Here is a 20,399-nt window from a genome sequence, read left to right as displayed (position 1 = left end):
CACCACCACTACCACCACCACCACCGTCATCAGCACCATAACCATAGCCAGTAAAGGGAAGGAGAGAGAGAAATGAAAAAAAATCCCACTTGAGAAAAAATGAGAGAAAGAAATCTTCACTTCTTTTTTCTCTGGAGCCATTTGCTATGACGGCCTTCCAAGAGTTTAGGTCCAGCGTGTGTCTTAGGGGAAGCCATAAGACATAGAAGAGAGAGAGAGAGAGAGAGAGAGAGAGAGAGAGAGAGAGAGAGAGAGAGAGAGAGAGAGAGAGAGAGAGAGAGAGAGAGAGAGAGAGAGAGAGAGAGAGAGAGAGAGAGAGAGAGAGAGAGAGAGAGAGAGAGAGAGAGAGAGAGAGAGAATATGAGAGGCAGAAAAAATAAGAAAATGTGAAAGCCAGCCGGACAGAGAAGGAGAGAGGAAAGCAGAATCACATTGGCGCTGAATCCTTACCAAATCAAATTAGACGAAGACCTCTTGCTTTCGCGCGGCGCCAACATTTTTATTCCTGACCACGGCAGTTCATCAAACACCTCACCCTACACCCTGCCACACCCCGCACCCCTGTCACCCACACCGCCACACTCCACAACTACACGTCTACATCCTCCCACCCATCCATCCACCCAAACTCCACCACGGCACACACACCACACACCCACACCACACCCCCCACCACACTCACACCCCCCACACCCCAACAAATACACACACATCCACTCACCCACACCATCACACCACACTCACTGATGCCAAAACAAATCTCAGAAACTCACACTGCACCATACACATTTTCATTTAATGCCTCGACACCACCATCAACACCACTCACATTTATACACCACCTTCCACTATCACGAACCGAATCTCACAAACACATACACACCCAAATCCACACCCACAACCACACCCACACCCACACCAACACCCCTCCTTCAACCCTTCCACTTCCCCCCAACACACACACACACACACACACACACACACACACACACACAACACCATGGAGGTAGGAATGGTGGAGTGACTCTAAGCGTGTGGCCAGTACTCTAATGAAGCCAATTTCATACAGATCCCGACCGCCATATTGGTTGAGGACAAGCACCTCGCTCCCACTTCTTCCTCTCTCTGTTTTTTTTTCCCACGCTGTTTTCTCGTTGTCAGTGTGGGTAGATGTGAAGGAAAACTATACCAGTTCCTAGCCATTTATTGCACACCAACAAGTTTTTAGCATTGTATGAGATTGTTGGAGGTAAAGTGGTTTCTTACTTCCTCTCTCTCTCTCTCTTTATCTCCTTTCTGCCTCCTTCCTCGTCCTTCCTTTCCTGTTACTTTTTTTCTCTTCACATTTTTCTTCTCACTCTCTCTGTCTCCTCCATTTCTTTCTTTGAAAAAAAAAATCACCTATCTTCTTCGCCATCCTTTTTCCTTGCGTCTTTTTCCTTTTCTCGGCCCTCCTCCTCCTCCTCCTCCCCCTCTCTGACCTTGGCAATGATGGCCGACGGAGCGATTGATGGCTCAGGCCGACGTTTCACTGGCTTCAGTTATTACAAATTAGGGCCACACCACTAATCCTGCCTTCATGTACACCTCACCACCACCAGCACATCCACCACACAACCCCACACAGTCCTTACCATAGCGTGCCGAGGGCGTAGGGGGTCCAGCACCAGACGAAGGCCATGACGATGATGAAGGTCATTCTTAGGGTCCTCGTCCTCGCCCTCTCGATGTTGGACATGTTGCTGCGGCGGAGTTGAAGCCGCCCGTGGTATCTCCCTCCACGCGCTGTGTCCGCTGTGGGGGTGTGAGGAGGGCGTGGTGAGGGAGGGAGTGGCATTGATTAAGGGAGATGGTGAGGGAGGGGATGGAGTACATAGGCAGGAGGGTTTATATAAAATCCTCAGTGGAGTTGGTGAGGGAGGGAGTTGTATTGAGAAAAGGAGGCTGTAAGGGAGGGGATGAAGAACTTTGGTCTATATTCTTGAACGTATCGGGTTCCCATTACGATTATTTCCAAGGCCACGGAGAAAATTAGTCGGGTTTTCGTGGGTGATTGTCCCGTTCATGGCGCAGGAGTCGTGTAGAACTATTACTATAGGATCGGAAAGCAGTCCGTGATAATCCCATCAACTTACACGAGTTTTTCGAATAGGCGAACTGAGGTGCCGATACGTTTAACCAGTAGCTAGGGGGGGGGTTTTCTTAGTTAGGTTAGGTTAGTTAAAGGCCCTCTAAAAAAAAATATGAGAAGAAATCATCCACGCAAAAACCATTTCAATATATATCAACGCATGTGTGATCAGTTTATGAATCATCTATTTTGGAGGTTTTATCATGGCATGAAATTTGCCTATCCGCTGGTGGTAAAAAGTAACCAAAATTGGCCCGTCGCTGCTACCGGGTTAAAAATACGGACCTTAGTCTAATGTGCTTGTATAAGAACCCCGGAGGAGTCTCAAAGCTATTTTCATGTAGAGGGCAGCACTTTGCTTCTCGGCCCTTCTGTCTGGAGCCAGTGACTTAATGCCGGACAGAGGGATCGATACGCACAGTGCTGTCGTTTTTATGAAGTCAGCTTGAAAGTCCCCCATTATAACATTAATATGGGGTACAGGGGATAAAAAGCGTCATGCTGATAAAAACAAATGAATTAATGTTTGATCTCGTATGAATGAACACAAAGCAGAGCATTAGAATAGGAGGGTCTGGCCAACGTGATCACAGCCGCCATGTTGTTACCAAAAGAGCCGCGCGAAATTCAAACTGATGCTGATACAACTGTTTTTTTGGTGCTCTTGGGTATCTGAGATCCTGACAGTACTTAAAACACCCACACATACACATCAATTTGAATTTCGCGCGACTCTGGGTAACAACTTGGCGCCAGTGATGATGTTGGCCCGATTTTCCTATTCTGTGGCTTTGGTACGAAGTACCATATTCATGATTTCATTCATTATTAATATTCATGAACAATACTGATAGACAGAGAAATGGTTTATGAACAAGGTAGTGGTTGAGTTAAGATATTATTTTTTTTATGTTTAGATAATGCTTATACGTCATAAATGCTCCAAGGGTCGTTAAGCATGTCTTTGGATGAGGGCTGCAGATGGTAGTTAACGGATTACCGGGAGCTGCCATGTTAGGTGCTAGGTCCTCTTGTAGTCTCCTTATATCCTTATGAAATGTCTCTCCCATTTATATTTACATTTAAGTGAAGGCAGAAATATGTGATTCCATTTCTCATCAATATGTCATTCATGGAAATCACGTGCATAATAAATATCGGTTCCTCTATTTCGTTTGTAGAGAAGAAAAGAGTTTCCATATGATGAGCCAATAAAAGTGCACCGTCATATTCCTTCCTTCATGAAATATATTCTGGTTTATTTTTGTGAGGTATGAAGGAGAGGGAGGTGAGGGTAGTGTAGAGAGGAAGTGATCAGGGAGAGAAGGGGTGGTGAGGAGGGAAGGTTAAATAGCAAAGAAAGATTGACGGAAGGGAACAGTGATGGAGGAATGTGATGAGGAAAGGAGAGAATGACAAGGAAGGAGTGGTCAGGAAGGAAGTTTAAGTAGCAGGGAAAGATACTGACAGAAGGGAACTGTGATGGAGAGTGGAGAGGAAGAGAAAAAGACAGGCAACATGAGAGAGAGAGAGAGAGAGAGAGAGAGAGAGAGAGAGAGAGAGAGAGAGAGAGAGAGAGAGAGAGAGAGAGAGAGAGAGAGAGAGAGAGAGAGAGAGAGAGAGAGAGAGAGAGAGAGAGAGAGAGAGAGAGAGAGAGAGAGAGAGAGAGAGTGAGAGAGAGAGAGAGAGAGAGAGAGAGAGAGAGAGAGAGAGAGAGAGAGAGAGAGAGAGAGAGAGAGAGCGGTAAGAAATAAAGTCATGAGTGAGGGTAAGATGAAGGAGAGAGTGTGTAGTAAAGAAACTAAGGAAGGGTGGAAATGGAGACCGTGATATAGCCATGGAGGAGGAGTGGAAGGTAACTTGGAGAGGGAAGAAGAGAAAGAGAGGAGCTGTAATTAGGGTGAGAGAGAGCGAGGGAGAGGGAGGAAGGAATTCAAATAGTAGGAAAGGGATAGAGAAGGCGAGAAAGAGTGTACGGTTACCGAGGGGAGGAAACAAACAAAAAGGGAAGAAGAGGGAGAGGCTGGGAAATAATGGTGGGAGAGAGAGAGAGAGAGAGAGAGAGAGAGAGAGAGAGAGAGAGAGAGAGAGAGAGAGAGAGAGAGAGAGAGAGAGAGAGAGAGAGAGAGAGAGAGAGAGAGAGAGAGAGAGAGAGAGAGAGAGAGAGAGAGAAATGTAAGATATATTGGTGTTGATCAAGCCTCTATATATAGCCTCGTTCCCCCTCCAAAGCACTAAAGAAAAATACGGGTGTCACGCCACCCTGATATCACAAAATTGAAACAATGCTTGTGTTTGAAACGGGGTGCGCGAAAAATATTTTAACTTTACAATGTATTCTTTCAACTCCATCTCCATTCACCGGGAAGTCAAGAGTGAATCAGTTCGTTATTTCTGTCACCCGCCTCAATGCCAACCAATTACAACATTTAGAAAACAGAAGTGAAGTAAAGAGAAAAAAACTGATTCCTTTTTATTAATGAGATCAGGTGTCGTGGCGACTACTATAGATTAATCCACCACTTTTGTCAATTATATCATCCTCAATGACTACAAACCTTTGAATATAAATATTAAACATATGATCGCCTTAAGAATTAGATATTAGGTATTTTCGCGTCAAACATTGATCAATCCACCACCTTTATTAACCGCCAACATCAAAAACCTCATCCACTTGGAATACTTACAAAGCCGGAATTAAAGGAAAAAGACGAGAGCTGATCCTCTAAGAAATATTCATCAAGGGTTTTGACGTCAGTTATCGATCAGTCCAACGCCTCTGTCAACCACATCAACCTCCTCCACTTAGAACACTTACATAAATAGTAGGAATGAAAGAAAAACAGAATTGATCCTCTAAGAAACATTTATCATGTACTTTTGCGTCAGTTATCGATCAATCCACTATTTCTGTCTGCCACATCAATTTCTTCAGCTTAGAACACACACACACACACACACACACACACACACACACACACACACACACACACACATATATCTATCTATCTATCTATCTATCTATCTATCTATCTATCTATAATATATATATATATATATATATATATATATATATATATATATATATATATATATATATATATATATATATATATATATATATTTATATATATATATATATATATATATATATATATATATATTTTTTTTTTTTTACAGCAAGGGAGACAGCCCAAGGGCAAAAAAAAAAAAGTACCAAAATGCCCGATATACCAGAACTATAGAAAAAGTATTGATCCTTTAAGAAGCAGTATATAGTATTTCCGTGTCAAACAGATCAAATCAGTCAGTCACCTCAACATCAAGAATCACCACTAAGAGCAACACGTTAATAAAATAGGAGGACACGACCCTTTCAAGTAAGAGCTATCAGGTATTTGGGACTTTAGTATTCACGGGAAACTCGATATCTAGGGAGTGTTTCTCTTCAGCGACTGGCAATTTATCGTTCGCCTGCTCCATTTCCTTCGCTCGCTCCCAGAACCGTTGGTGGCCACAACGGAGAAGAATTAAGAAGAATGTCCGGTGTTACTCGCCAGTTCCTAAGAGTAAGAGTAATAGGTGGAGTGACAGAACGAGGAATGGCTGGTCAGATAAGAGAGAGAGAGAGAGAGAGAGAGAGAGAGAGAGAGAGAGAGAGAGAGAGAGAGAGAGAGAGAGAGAGAGAGAGAGAGAGAGAGAGAGAGAGAGAGAGAGAGAGAGAGAGAGAGAGAGAGAGAGAGAGAGAGAGAGAGAGAGAGAGAAGCAGACAAAATAACAGACAAACAAACAAAAGAACAAAAAGAGTAATAAAAGGAGAGAAGGAAAAAAAGACGGGAGGAGAGACGGAAAGAGAGAAACAAAAGGACAGAAAGGAAGAGAGTAAAGAAAGAATGAAAAAGGGAAAAGTGAAAAACAGAAAAAAACTGAAATTGAAATAAAAATTCCAACAACATCCCAATTGGAAGAACACAGCATAGGACAGGTTAGAATAGGATGGAGAGAGAGAGAGAGAGAGAGAGAGAGAGAGAGAGAGAGAGAGAGAGAGAGAGAGAGAGAGAGAGAGAGAGAGAGAGAGAGAGAGAGAGAGAGAGAGAGAGAGAGAGAGAGAGAGAGAGAGCGAGAGAGAGAGAGAGAGAGAGAGAGAGAGAGAGAGAGAGAGAGAGAGAGAGAGAGAGAGAGAGAGAGAGAGAGAGAGAGAGAGAGAGAGAGAGAGAGAGAGAGAGAGAGAGAGAGAGAGAGAGAGAGAGAGAGAGAGAGAGAGAGAGAGAGAGAGAGAGAGAGAGAGAGAGAGAGAGAGAGACGGTTTGCAGAGGGAAGTTTCAAGGCTCATCTCCGGCTAAATGTCACCGTGTATTTTCCGGCAACTTTCTCGAGAGGGCCGTGTTGTGGGCTTTTTCCCTTAATCTGTTTTTTCCTGTGGCCTGCCTTAACCACCTGAAAAAAAAAATATCCCACACCACACACTTCACACTTTTCATTAGAATACGCTACAGGAGGTCTCCCTAAATTCCCTATACCTCCCTTTACCTCCCTATCAACACGAGACTACCCTATGCTTACCTATCCTTTCCTACACCTTACTACCCTCTTCTTCACCATACTTACTCTGTGTGTCTCGACTCTTCCTGCTGATCTCGATGATGATGCGGGTGTAAGCGATGATGATGATGGACAGCGGGATGAAGTAGAGGAAGGAGATGCAGAACACTGTGTAGGTCATCTCCCCGCCGTTGTTTTTGTCGAAGAACCCAAACGTCACACACTGGTAGAAGTCGGGGTAGCTCGGGTGAGGCTGCACGTTGAAGATAACACTCTGTTCGAGCCCAGCGAGAGGGGGAAGAAAGGAGAGACAGGTGGTTAGTGGGTGTAACACGTCCGGTTGAAATAGAAAAAAATTAGATATTTAGTGTCAATGGGAGAAGTAGGTAGAAAGTTAATTTGGTGTCAGAAGGGAAGAAGAGATAAGTAGATGGTTAGTGGGCATAATTAATCGTGTGGAAAGGAATGGGAAGTGAATTGATGATATCATTAATCAGTCGTGGAAAGAGGGTAGAACTGTTGGTGGTTAGTTGAGATAATTGGGTGTCAGGGGGAAGATAAATAAGGACACCCAACAAGCGGTTACTACAGTAGCATAAAGCTGGGATTGCGATGTAACAAAAAGAGTCTACAAGGTGACTAGTGGTCTATGAAATGTAGTTGTAGATGATAGTTATTTAGAGGTTCGTAATTAATGGCATGTGAAATGGGAATTGAGGATGGCATAAGGAATAATGAATAGCTGGCGGTTGCACTGTTTAGAGGTATACATGACGAGACGTAAGGTAGGAATATCAGGAAAGTGTTGGTAAGTGGAAAGCTGATCTTGGATTAAGGGAAAATAGAAAGAGATTCGTGGTTAGCGGAATGTTGAAATGTACTGGTTAATAGCATGAAAAGCGGAACGTGGAGGAAAAATTAAACGAAATAGCTTTTTGTGAAAAGCTAGTCGGGAGATGAGAGGAAAGTAAAAATAAATAAATGGTTAGTGGACTGTTAAGAAGTTTTGAAGAGGGAATGAAAGAGGAATGGAGTAGTCGGCGACATGAAAAGTTCAAGTTGAGGAGAAAACAGAAGGAAAGTTTGTTAGTGGAATGTTAGAAGGGAATGAGAGTGGAACAGGAGTAACAGCGTTGTTAGAAAAATATAGGTGGTATAGGAATGTCAGAAGATAATGAAGGGGAACAAGGAGTGTTGGCATCGAGGGTTGATGGAAATATTAAGACACCCATTGCATAATACACACGTTCAGAAATATTATGTGAGATTTTCATTAAGTTTCGTAATTTCATAAGTTAGAAAAGGTGGCAGGGTGAGAGGCAGAGTTATGATAGTAATCATGATAATAATAATAATAATAATAATAATAATAATAATAATAATAATAATAATAATAATAATAATAATAATAATAATAATAATAATAATAATAATAATAATAATAATAATGATGATGATGATGATAAATATAATACCAAAAGTAATAATAATAATAATAATAATAATAATAATAATAATAATAATAATAATAATAATAATAATAATAATAATAATAATAATAATAATAATAATAATAATAATTATAATAATAATAGAATGAATAATAATAATAATTAATAGAAGGAATAATAATAATAATGATGATGATTATAATAATAATAATAATAATAATAATAATAATAATAATAATAATAATAATAATAATAATAATAATAATAATAATAATAATAATAATAATAATAATAATAATAATAATAATAATAATAATAATAATAATAATAATAATAATAATAATAATAATAATAATAATAATAATAATAATAATAATAATAATAATAATAATAATAATAATAATAATAATAATAATAATAATAATAACACTAATACTAGTAATAACATCATTAACACTAATTATATAATCAATAATGATAACAATAATAGTATTAATGAAAATAATGATGATAATAATAATGATGACAATAAGTAGGAAAAGAACAAGAGCAAGAATTGTAAAGATAAAGATAAGATAAAAAATAAAGAAAAAATAAGAAAAAGGAAAAACAAAATAAAGAGAACCAGAACCAGGACCAGAATAAAAAAAAAAGAGCAAAAATAATAAGAGGAGGAAGGTATTTTAGTAAGTGCTGTGATGGCAGATTTCCCCCGAAGCCAAGATAGCAAAGCCAGGCTGGGCGAGAGTTTTCAAGGAGAGGCGAGTGATGCTGAGAGGTCCCTGCGGTGATCCCGGGACGAAAAGTGGGCGAATTAGCTTGATGTAGAGGAAGGTTTGAGGGGTTAGGGAGAGGAGAGCGTGGTTCAGACAGGCTCATACACTTTTAAAAGGAAGGAAATGGTAAGAGCGTATTTTTGAAGTTTTTTAACGATGTATGTTTGGAAGAGCTGTTAGTGGGCGATTGAAGATAGCTTTTAGTTTATCTATGTCTCTCAAAAGGAAGGATTTTGTGCGATCAGGGTGAGTTGGTGAAGCCTATTGTAATTATTGTTGTTATTATTATCATTATCGTCATTATTATTATTATTATTATTATTATTATTATTATTATTATTATTATTATTATTATTATTATTATTATTATTATTATTATTATTATTATTATTATTATTATTATCATCGTCAACTACAACTCTTCCTTCTCCTCCTCCTCCTCCTCCTCCTCCTCCTCCTCTTACTACTACTACTACTACTACTACTACTACTACTACTACTACTACTACCACTACTACTACTACTGCTACTGCTGTTTATTCTAATATTGCTACTACTGTTACTGTTATTATTACTTGATTATCATTATTATTATAATTATTAATATTATAATTTATCACATCATCACATAATCATTGTTACTATCAATATCATCGTCCTCATCGTTATCGTCATCCATATGTTGTTATTTGACTGATAAGCTTTCTTTTATTAGAGACCGAGGTGTGAAGTGCTTTTGTGTGTCGAGAAATGAACGTCGGATTCAAACTCGCCGGAAAACATCAACACAAAAACAATAAAAATACGGCAATAACAGCAGACACGGCTCTCCCTCCCGAGGCATTAAGAGGATTGCGTCTGGCTGATGAGATTTCCCTCTTTTCCCTTTTCCCATGAAGGAGATGAAAATGGACAGGGGGTGAAAGCCCGGACCAAAATATTTACTGGAAGTGGAATTCTAAGGAAGAGATTACCGAGCGAGGAAGATGTCTAGGGAGAAGATATTAACTGAGGGAAAGCTTAGGTTGAACTCCAATGAAGGTTACGATGAAAGTATGGTATAAAGAATAAGTCTAGGGTAAAGATATTAACTGGGGAAGAAGTTTAGGCTGAAAATATTGACTGAGGAAGAAGTTTAGAGTGAAAGTATTAACGAAAGAATGTCTAGGTGAAAATATTGTATGGTGAATATTTTAGAATTAAAGTATTAACGGAGAAAGACGTTTAGGGGGAAAAATATTTGCAGCTGCAGGGTTCTAATTTAACAGGAAATGAGAAGTGGAAAGAGAGAGAAGAAAAATAAATAAAGTAATAAGATGAACTTTGATTTGAGGTGGAAGTGTTAAGCCTTCGATTCGGGCAAAGGAAAAATAAGATGAAAAGTGATAATTCTTAAGATGAGGTAGCTGTTAATACCCCTTGGGAGAAGATGGCAGGCTGTGGGAAAATTACTGGAGATGAAGGAGTAGGGGAAAAATGAAAGCTGGCGGTAAATGTGCCTCGTGGGGGAAGGAACAAAATAGGCAGTTAACCGGGGGGGGGGGAGGGGAGGGAGAGAATGTGGGAGAGAGAGAGAGAGAGAGAGAGAGAGAGAGAGAGAGAGAGAGAGAGAGAGAGAGAGAGAGAGAGAGAGAGAGAGAGAGAGAGAGAGAGAGAGAGAGAGAGAGAGAGAGAGAGAGAGAGAGAGAGAGAGAGAGAGAGAGAGAGAGAGAGAGAGAGAGAGAGAGAGAGAGAGAGAGAGAGAGAGAGTGTGAGGAGAAGAAAAACGGAAGTTGGTACGAAATTAAATCAGCGTTGCCGACAGAAGGGAATCAGAGGAAAGTGTGTTGCCGGAGCGAGAGGGTGTGGAAAAATGAAGCAGTAAAGAATATGAAGTACGAAAAAGAGAGAAAGGTGAACATATTAGAGCAACACAAAGGAGCTACAACAAGATTAACCCGGTAGCAGCGACGGGCCAAATATGTGCCATGATATAAAAACCCCAAAATAGATGATACATAATCTGATCACAAATGCTTTGATATATATTATGAAATGGTTTGTGTGAGGGGTGATTTTTTCTCATTTTTCTCGCTTCGAGGGACCATTAAGAAACATGATCCCCGCTGCTACCGGGCTAAATACTAGAGTAACAATGACAATTAAGGTCACAACAACAACAACAACAACAACAACAACAACAACAACAACAACAACAACAACAACAACATCATCAACAACATCAACAACAGCAACAACAACAACAACAACAACAACAATAAAACCACTACCACCACCGACAACGCCAGCATTAACAAAAACAATAGACAACAAGCACAATATCAACCACAACACACCAATAGCAAGATAATCAAGAACTGCAATGACAACAAGAATAACAACAACAGCAGCAACAACAACAATTACAACAGCTATAAAAAGAAAAAAAATGTACCCTCCCTCCTCCCTCCACTCCCCCCCCCCCATTACCACCACCAGGACACCCCACACACCTCTACGTCCCTCCCCCCTTCTCCACTTTCCAGACACCCTCGAGTTGTCGGACCATTAGCAAGTGTTCCCTCGGTGTTCGATTGATTGTGTACATTTCATCCTTCAAATTGACGCCGAGAGGAGAGGAGAATTGCCGCTCTCACCTTTCTCCTAACCTTTCTACCTTTCTACCTTCTATTCTTATTTCTACGTTGCCTCTCCATTCCACCTCCTTTCTTTTTCTTCTTCTTTTCGTCAACTCTTCGATTGCGCCTGTTGTCATTTCACCTTTTTGTCTTCTTTAACTCCTCTCTGTTCCACCTCCTATATTTGACTCTTCGATTTTGGTTGCTTCCATTTCAACTTTCTGCCGTCTTTTATTCCTCTAATTTCCCTTTCCATTACGTCTTTCTTATTTCTTTTTGACATCTCATCGATTATGCCTGTTTTCATTTCCCCTTTTTACCTTTTCCAATTCTCCTTCTTTCTTTTTCCATTCCACCTCCTGTTTTTCTTCTTTTCTTCACCCTTCGATTGTGCCTGTTTTCATTTGACCTTTTTTGTCTTTAATTCTTCTACTTTTCCCTTCCATTTCACCTCCTTTTCCTCTCCTTTCCGTCACCCTTCGATTGTTTGTGTTTTCCATTTCGCCCTTTCTTCCTCTCTTTTTCTTTCTGTCTGTTTTATCTCCATTCTTTTTTCTACTTTAACCTCCATGTCACCTCCTATTTCTCTCTTCCATCTCATTTTCCTTTCATGTGTAATTTCCTCTACATACTGACGGAGAAGAAGGAAAGGGTGCTGTTCTCTCCTTCATCCTGTCCCTTTTCCCGTCTTTCCTCTTTCTTTTACTTTTCTTTTCGCCTTTTCATTTATCTTCATCCTCCTATTTTACTCATTTTCGTTTTTATAGTTACGGAGAGGAGAGGAAGGCTGCTACTCACATTTTCCTCTTCACTTTATCTTTTCCGTTATTTTTCTTTCTGTCTGTTTTTCCTCTCATCTTCCTCCTCAGTTTATCTCTTCCCTTCTTCCATTTCCATCTGTTTTCCCCTCTAATCTTCCTCCTCAATTTATCTTTTCCGTTATTTTTCTTTCCGTCTGTTTTTCCTCTCATCTTCCTCCTCAGTTTATCTCTTCCCTTCTTCCATTTCCATTTGTTTTTCCTCTCATCTTCCTCCTCAATTGATCTTTTTGCGTTTTTCCTTTCTATATTTTCCCTCTCATCTTCCTCCTCAATTTATCATATTTGCGTTTTCCCTTTCATCTTCTTCCTCAGTTTATATTTTTCCTTCTTCCCTTTCTATCGTTTTTTCTTCTCATCTTCCTCCTCAATTTGTCTTTTTGCGTTTTCCCTTTCAGTCTTTTCCCTCTCACCTTCCTACTCGATTTGACTTTTTTCCTTCTTCCCTTTCTGTTTTCCCTCTCATCTTCCTACTCAATTTACCTTTTTTCTTCTTCCCTTTCTATCTGTTTTTCCCTCCCATCTTCTTTTTCCTCCTCTTCGCCTTCCCATAGCGCACAATTTCCTCTTCATATTGACGATGAGAGGGTAAGGGATCGCGGCCGTACTCTCAGCATCCTTCATTTCCTCCCTGCTCCTCCTTTCATCCTGTTTTTACCTCCATGTCTCCTTTCCTCGCATCTTCCCATAAAAGCGACACAAAACAAGAAAAGAACATACTGATAATGAGTTAGTCAGTAGGATAATCCCTATATACTCCCTATCCATGAATTTATATAATCTGTACCTTGATTTTAATTATCATACTGACACTCACCACATGATTGCCAAGACCCCCACTTATTCATTACTCTGTTTGTAATTCTTGTTTTTGTCTGTCATGAATCTGAAATTGTCTGACTCGAAACCATTACTTTACGTATCCTAACCTGTTCCATCATTGCCAGAACTTTATTGCCGTTACGTGTATTAAATTTCTTTCTCTCATTAAAGATACGCCTCTCCATCTTCTTCCCTGCCCTCCGATATTTAAAGTTTTCCCTCTAACTCACCGGGAAAAGAAAACAGAAAATCCGTGGAGCTCCTTTCTCATTTTTTTTTTCGCTCCCGCCTTCCTTCCTTCTACATTCCATTCGTCTTCCCTCTCCTTCATATTTCATTTTCCTTCCTCCCTCCCGCTGTGATAAGTTTCCTCCTTATACTGCCAAGGTAAGATAAAGAAAATGGGTTCAACCAGCTTTTCCTTCTTTATCTTCCCCTTTTCCCTTCCTTTATTTTCCCTTTACTTGCCTCATGCCTCCCTCTTTCTCCTTTCCTTCCTCCTTTTGTGTGTTTTCCCTCGTTAAATCGTCAAAGGAAGGGATACGAAAATATGTTGTCTTTACCTCCCTCCCTTCCTTTCCTCTCCTTTTTTCCCTTGTTTCTTCCCTTCATTCATTTTTATCTCCCTTTGTTCCGTCACCGTCACATGTTTCTCCCTGACAAAGTTGACGAGAGACACCTGCGGAATGCTCATGCTCTCTCTCTCTCTCTCTGAGATAGTTTGAAGAAAAAGTCTCCGGATTTGTTTTTCCACGTTTCAATGTCATTTCCGCATGCCTTTCCGGGGTGGCGGTGGTGTGGCCGTGACTAACCCGTCTGGTCTTATGATAATGTGGCCTTCAGACGCTCGAGGGAGTATCAGGGCAAGGTCTTCTGTAGGACAGCTGGCTTTCACAACCTCTCTCACTGCTTCTCTTTCACTCTGCGTCTACTTGTCTCTTTCCAGGCCGGTGTCATCGAAGGGGTTTGGTTAGGAAACTAGCCCTCCCCACATCTCCCTCTTTCTCTAATATTCGTTTTCTTTATTTGTATCTACGTTACTGACTCCATATTTATCTGTGAGTTCGTATATCTGTTTATCTTTTTCTATCTCTTTCTGTTAGGCTCATCTTTGTCCATACTTTTTGGGCAAGGAGGTCTGTGTATGTTTGTCTGTCTGTCTATCTGTCTGTTTGTCTGTTCTTCTGTCTCTGTCGTTCGTCTGTCTGTATCTTTCCCTCACTCTTTCTTTTTCTCTCTCTCTCTCTCTCTCTCTCTCTCTCTCTCTCTCTCTCTCTCTCTCTCTTGAAGGAAAATATGGCGCAGCAGTATGTGTCTCGACGCCTTGATATATTGGTCAGGGTTCGATACCCCGCCGCCCCCTTGATTGGCGGTAAGACAGTGCTTTCCTAGCGCTTACCCGTAATGGAGTTAGGGGAGAGAGAGAGAGAGAGAGAGAGAGAGAGAGAGAGAGAGAGAGAGAGAGAGAGAGAGAGAGAGAGAGAGAGAGAGAGAGAGAGAGAGAGAGAGAGAGAGAGAGAGAGAGAGAGAGAGAGAGAGAGAGAGAGAGAGAGAGAGAGAGAGAGAGAGAGAGAGAGAGAGAGAGAGAGAGAGAGAGAGAGAGAGAGAGAGAGGGCGGGAGGTGGAGAGGTAATTGGTACGAAATAGGAAGAGGCCGGTGATAGATTAAAATAACATCACCACCATCACCATCCTTATCACCACCACCACCGTCACCACCACCATCACTACCACCACTATCATCACCACCACCACCACTACCAATCTCACTCTGACCTCTATATGTTGAAGCGGGAATAGTGTCTCGAAAATATATAAAAGAAGCGTTATGTAAATGAATATAAAACTCCTCTTGGAAAAGTATCATTTTTTCTGTTTGTTTTCTGTGTGTGTCTTCGTTGTATCGTGTTAGGGGACTCAGGTTGGAAATGGGATACGTGTTTGACTACGCTGGATTGAATTGATTTATTGGGTAGGTAAATAGAGGTGAGAGCGCTAGGGAGGGATAGAGATAAGAGAGAGAGAGTGATAGAGACCGGGACAAAAGGCGAAAAATAAATAAATAAGCGGGAAACAAACAACGGAGGAAAGGGAGAAGTTACCAATGCATATCCCACTAGTATACGACTTTTTCGGCTTCTGCTTCTGTTGTTATTTTTACTACTACTACTACTACTACTACTACTGCTACTTCTACTACTACTACTTCTGCTACTACTTTCTACTACTACTATTGCTAATGCTGCTGCTACTACTACTATTACTACTACTACTACTACTACTACTACTACTACTACTACTACTACTACTACTACTACTACTACTACTACTACTACTACTACTACTACTACTACTACTACTACTACTACTTTTACCACTACTACTACAACAAATCCAACTAATGTTACTACCACCCTTACTATATGACAGGTATATGCAATGAAGGTAGGTAAATTTTAAGTTGATCAGGGAGAGGGTAGACAGGGAGGAGGGAGGTGTGATGAAAGCAATGACAAAGGTGACAGTGCTGATATTTAGGTTCATGATGCAGGTATATGCAATGAAAGGAGGGAAAATACGAGTTAATTAGTAAGTTAGTGGGCGGGTAATGAGCGAAGCAAAGGAATTAATTACGGTGATGGACTACAGAGTTCGTAGGAGTTCGTTATGGTACAAACTGGAGGTCTTAGCGCGGTGAATTGATCAGAGTTGGAATCCGGAGAACTTGTATCACCAGAATATAGTGAATGATGTATTGAGTTGCCAGCAGGACGAAATGACGCAGGTATACGTGTAGTGTGAGTGTTACCTGGTAATGGGAGACAGGAGGCGACAGGTATACAGATGCTATCAGGCCGGGAAAACAAATGTCGTTGGTACGGATTAAGTGAAAACGTGTACAGGAACGTGAATGAAAAGTGACTAATACTGAGGGCTTAGGATATCAGGGTACACACAGGGGGTGGGTGGGGGGGAGCTGGGGGGGATATAGGGAGGGGGGTGGCGGCTGCATGAATCAGAGCACACGTGACGAAGGTGGTGTTTCAAGGTACTGGGAGTCGATTTCAACCGGAGCAGTATGAAGGCTGTGGGAGGCGAGCAGAAAATAGAAAGGTGATGATTGAGACTATTGATTGGCGGAGGTAAATATAGCACTGCGGAGGTGTTGGCAGGCGGGTGGTACATAGTGGTAGTGGTGATGGATCCGTGTTTAGAATAGTGAGGGCAAATGTTTAGTGATAGAGAGGCGTTGGGGAGGAGAGTAGGAGGAAAGGGAGAAGGGAGGGAAGGAGGCAAGTGGAGAGTACACAGAGAATAATTTGTGATGGGAAGCAGGTAGAAAGACAGGAAGAGAATCAGGTAGATAGGCTGTACATGATATAAAGAGAAGATGTTTCGTGAAGGAATGGGAAGAAGCAAGAAGGTCGTAAGGGAGAGGAAAGCAGGCAAGCAGATAGGACAGAGAGAGTGATTTGTGATGATTAGCAGGCACGCATGCACGCAGGGAATCACTCAGAGGGAAAAAAAATAGGGAGGATAAACTGGTGTCTTAGAGAAAAGAAAATCAGACAAAGACAGTATAAGTGAGGAGAGCAGGCAAGCAGAGAGAATCTTGTGGAATTTTTCAGACATTCTTGCAACAAGGAAGCAAGTATGAAGAAAAATAATAGAAAGAAGAGAAAATGATGCATGAGAGAGAGAGAAGAAAATCGGGCAGAAAGACATTGCGAGGAAGGAAATAGGTCAGAAAAGAGGAGTACATGATGGTTAGCACAAAGGGGGGAGAGGAGGGAGCAGGAAACAAGGAGTGAAGGAAGTGTTGAGAAAAACTGTGCGTGGAGATGAAAAACAAATACGGTGGAGGGAGGAAAACGTAAATACGGTGGAAATATGAAAAAGGAAAGAATGGAGAGGAAATGATGAGGTAAAGGGAAGAGAGAGTATACAGTGGCAGCGTACAGAGGGGAAGGGGAAGGGATGGAAAGATGGTGGAGGGAACCGAAAGTAAATCATGTGGAAATACGTGGAGGGAAAGAAATAGAACGAGTATGAACTTAATCAGCTGAAAACACACAGAGACAAAGGAGAAAACGGGGAGTGTGAATGGAAGAAGTCGAGTGGAAATACGCAGAGAGGAGAGAAAACCAGCCACCCTTTTACCCTTACTCCACCCTTATTCCACCCTCAGTCCACTCTCAGTCCACCCTTTTCCTGTGCTTTCCTGTGCCTACACTCCACCGTGATTGTCCCCTTACAGACTGAATGGTAGTAGCAAGAGAGAGAGAGAGAGAGAGAGAGAGAGAGAGAGAGAGAGAGAGAGGAGAGAGAGAGAGAGAGAGAGAGAGAGAGAGAGAGAGAGAGAGAGAGAGAGAGAGAGAGAGAGAGAGAGAGAGAGAGAGAGAGAGAGAGAGAGAGAGAGAGAGAGAGAGAGAGAGAGAGAGAGAGAGAGAGAGAGAGAGAGAGAGAGAGAGAGAGAGAGAGAGAGAGGAGAGAGAGAGAGAGAGAGAGAGAGAGAGAGAGAGAGAGAGAGAGGAGAGAGAGAGAGAGAGAGAGAGAGAGAGAGAGAGAGAGAGAGAGAGAGAGAGAGAGAGAGAGAGAGAACTAGGGAGGCTTCTAAAATGGGGATGGGGACGAGGTGGCGTCAAAACTAGCTCACGGAACTGACTCTCACACAAACTCTCTGGGCGGAGCGCTGGATAAACATTCACGTCCGTCAGGGGAAGTTACGGAGCGAGTTAACGCCTCCTCGCTTAATTCACGGCATTTAGGTAGAAGGAAGGAAGAGGACGCAAATTATTTTTGAGTTCGCTGTCACTGCTTCTGCGGCGCTTAGCCCGAGCAGGAGGAAACATGGAAACATGGACTAGCAGGCAGCAGAAAGCCTGTTGGCTATTTACTAGGCTGCCTGCGTTCAGTGATTTAATCAATCCGTTTGCCACAGGAGTGGCTTGCAGGGAAGGATTAAAGCACTTGTGTACCTACCCTTGGGAACGTTCAGTTCACTCCCGTTGCAGCAAAGTGGCGATCAATGCGTTTCTTGAAGGAGTTGATGGTCTCTGCGCTAACCACTTCTGCAGGAAGGCTGTTCCAGTGGCGAACAACTCTATTCGAGAAATAACTCCTGCCGATGTCGGTATTGCATCGCTTTGCTTGAATTGTTTTTCCGTTGTTTCTTGTTCTCAGGTTGGTTTGTAGCGTGAAGAGTTTGGAGTGATCAACGTTGCTGAGCTTGTTCAGGTACTTAAAGACTTGTATCATGTCTCCCCGCAGTCGTCTCTTTTCCAACGTGAAGAGGTTGAGTCGCTCGAGTCGTTCTTCATAGGGTTTCGTCCTCAGTGATGGTATCATCTTCGTGGCGCGGCGCTGTACTCTCTCAAGTAATTCAATGTCTTTCCTGTAATTAGGAGACCAGAATTGCACGGCGTATTCCAGGTGGGGCCTTACCAGCGAATTATACAAGGATAACATAACTCCCGGCGTCTTGTATTCGAAGTTCCTCGATATGAACCCAAGCATTGTATTGGCTTTCTTACAGGCGGACTTGCAGTGTTTTGTTTGTTTCAAGTCATTGCTGATGGTGACCCTGAGGTCTCTTTCCTCTTGCACAACATGTAGTGGTTCGCCACCCATGTGGGATATGTGGTTGCTGTTTCTGGATCCGATATGCATTACTTTACATTTGGTAGTGTTGAAGGACATCTGCCATTTTTCTGACCAACGAGTGATCTGGTCCAGGTCTCTCTGGATAATTTCGCAGTCTGCCGTCGTGAGGGCCTTCCCACCCACCTTTGTGTCGTCGGCAAATTTTGAAAGATTGGAATTTGATCCTAGTTCTAGGTCGTTGATATATATGATGAAAAGTATGGGTCCCAGCACTGACCCCTGTGGCACTCCACTTGTGACCGGGAGCCACTCGGAGGCCTGTCCGTTGAGTACAACTCGTTGTTTTCTTTCAGTGAGCCAGTCTTTGATCCACGCTGTCAGATCGTCTCCTAATCCCGCCGACTTAAGTTTCTTGAGGAGTCTTTCATGTGGCACTTTGTCAAAGGCTTTCTGAAAGTCTAGATATATAACATCACTGGGGATATGATTATCCCAGTTTTCATAGATACCTTGGAAGAAGGCCAATAAATTGGTTAAGCATGAGCGCTTGTTCCTGAAACCGTGCTGAGCATCGGAAATGATGTTGTTGTCTTCAAGGAACCTAACGAGTTTGTCTCTGATGATCTTCTCGAGGATTTTTTCCCGCCACTGAGGTCAAGCTGATTGGTCTGCAGTTTAGGGCCACACTTTTGTCTCCCTTTTTGTAGATCGGTGTTACGTTCGCTTGTTTCCAGTCTTTCGGGACTTTGTTTTGTTGTAGTGACAGATTGTAGATGGCGGTGAGTGGCTTGAGGATTTGCTGCTTGAGTTCCTTGAGCAGCCTGGGTGACAAGTCGTCGGGTCCGGTAGACTTGTTTGTCTCGAGTTTGTCTAGGTACTTTTTCACATCTCGTTCGTCGATTGTACCAATTTCTAGGGGAGTGATTCCCATCGGTGGGGAAGGGCTCTCGGGTACGGACTGGGTATTCTCGACCGTGAACACAGACGCGAAGTTCCTGTTTAGGATTTCGACCATTTGTCTACTGTCCAGTGTTAGTACGTCACTTTCATCTTTTAGGGGACCGATATTGCTTTTTGTCTTCTTTTTGGTTCTTATATACGTGAAGAACTTTTTCGGGTTGGACTTGGCTTCGCGTGCAACTTGCTTTTCATAGTCGCGTTTACGCTGGCGAATGAGTGTTCTGCAAGCTCTGAGGCTTTGATGGTACCGTTCGCGTGCCTCGTCAGTGCTGTTTTCCTTTAGCAAGTTGTATTTTCTCTTCTTCAAAATAATCGCCCGTCGAACTTGGGTAGTCATCCATGGTGTGCTTGTGGCATTATTTGTTCTCCTTGTCTTCATGGGAACAGTCGTTCTCTCTACCTCCAGGAGTTTGTTCTTAAAGCCGTTCCACGCGCCGTCCACCGGAGTGAGGTTCATGGGTTCCCAAGTTGTCTGGGTTAGCAGCTCACGAGCGAAGTTAAAATTGGCTTTTTTGTAGTCTGGAATCTTGGACATGTTTTCTGTGAGTTCATGGTCTGTTCTGATTTTTAGGAGAACTAGGTGATGGTCGCGTCGCAACCATCCAGTTTTTCGCCGACTTGACATTCACGTGTAAGATCTGAATTACTCACGAGTACTAGGTCTAATAAGTTAT

The 20,399-nt window shown here is 42.0% G+C and overlaps 1 protein-coding gene across 2 annotated transcripts in view; it reads right to left on the bottom strand.

The window, feature by feature from the left end:
* Positions 1 to 20,399, bottom strand: part of LOC127003218 (adipokinetic hormone/corazonin-related peptide receptor variant I-like) — a 129,718-nt gene that overhangs the window by 66,857 nt on the left and 42,462 nt on the right. For both annotated transcript variants that reach the window (XM_050869596.1, XM_050869597.1), the window contains exons 2-3: positions 6,743 to 6,950; positions 1,635 to 1,794 (exon numbers count right to left, since the gene is read on the bottom strand). In XM_050869596.1, the coding sequence (XP_050725553.1) occupies positions 1,635 to 1,794; positions 6,743 to 6,950 (368 nt within the window). The remainder of the gene's footprint in view (positions 1 to 1,634; positions 1,795 to 6,742; positions 6,951 to 20,399) is intronic.

Source organism: Eriocheir sinensis, chromosome 25 (genome assembly GCF_024679095.1).
Source record: "Eriocheir sinensis breed Jianghai 21 chromosome 25, ASM2467909v1, whole genome shotgun sequence".
NCBI classification, from domain to species: Eukaryota; Metazoa; Arthropoda; class Malacostraca; order Decapoda; family Varunidae; genus Eriocheir; species Eriocheir sinensis.
This window is presented reverse-complemented; position numbering and strand designations above follow the sequence as displayed.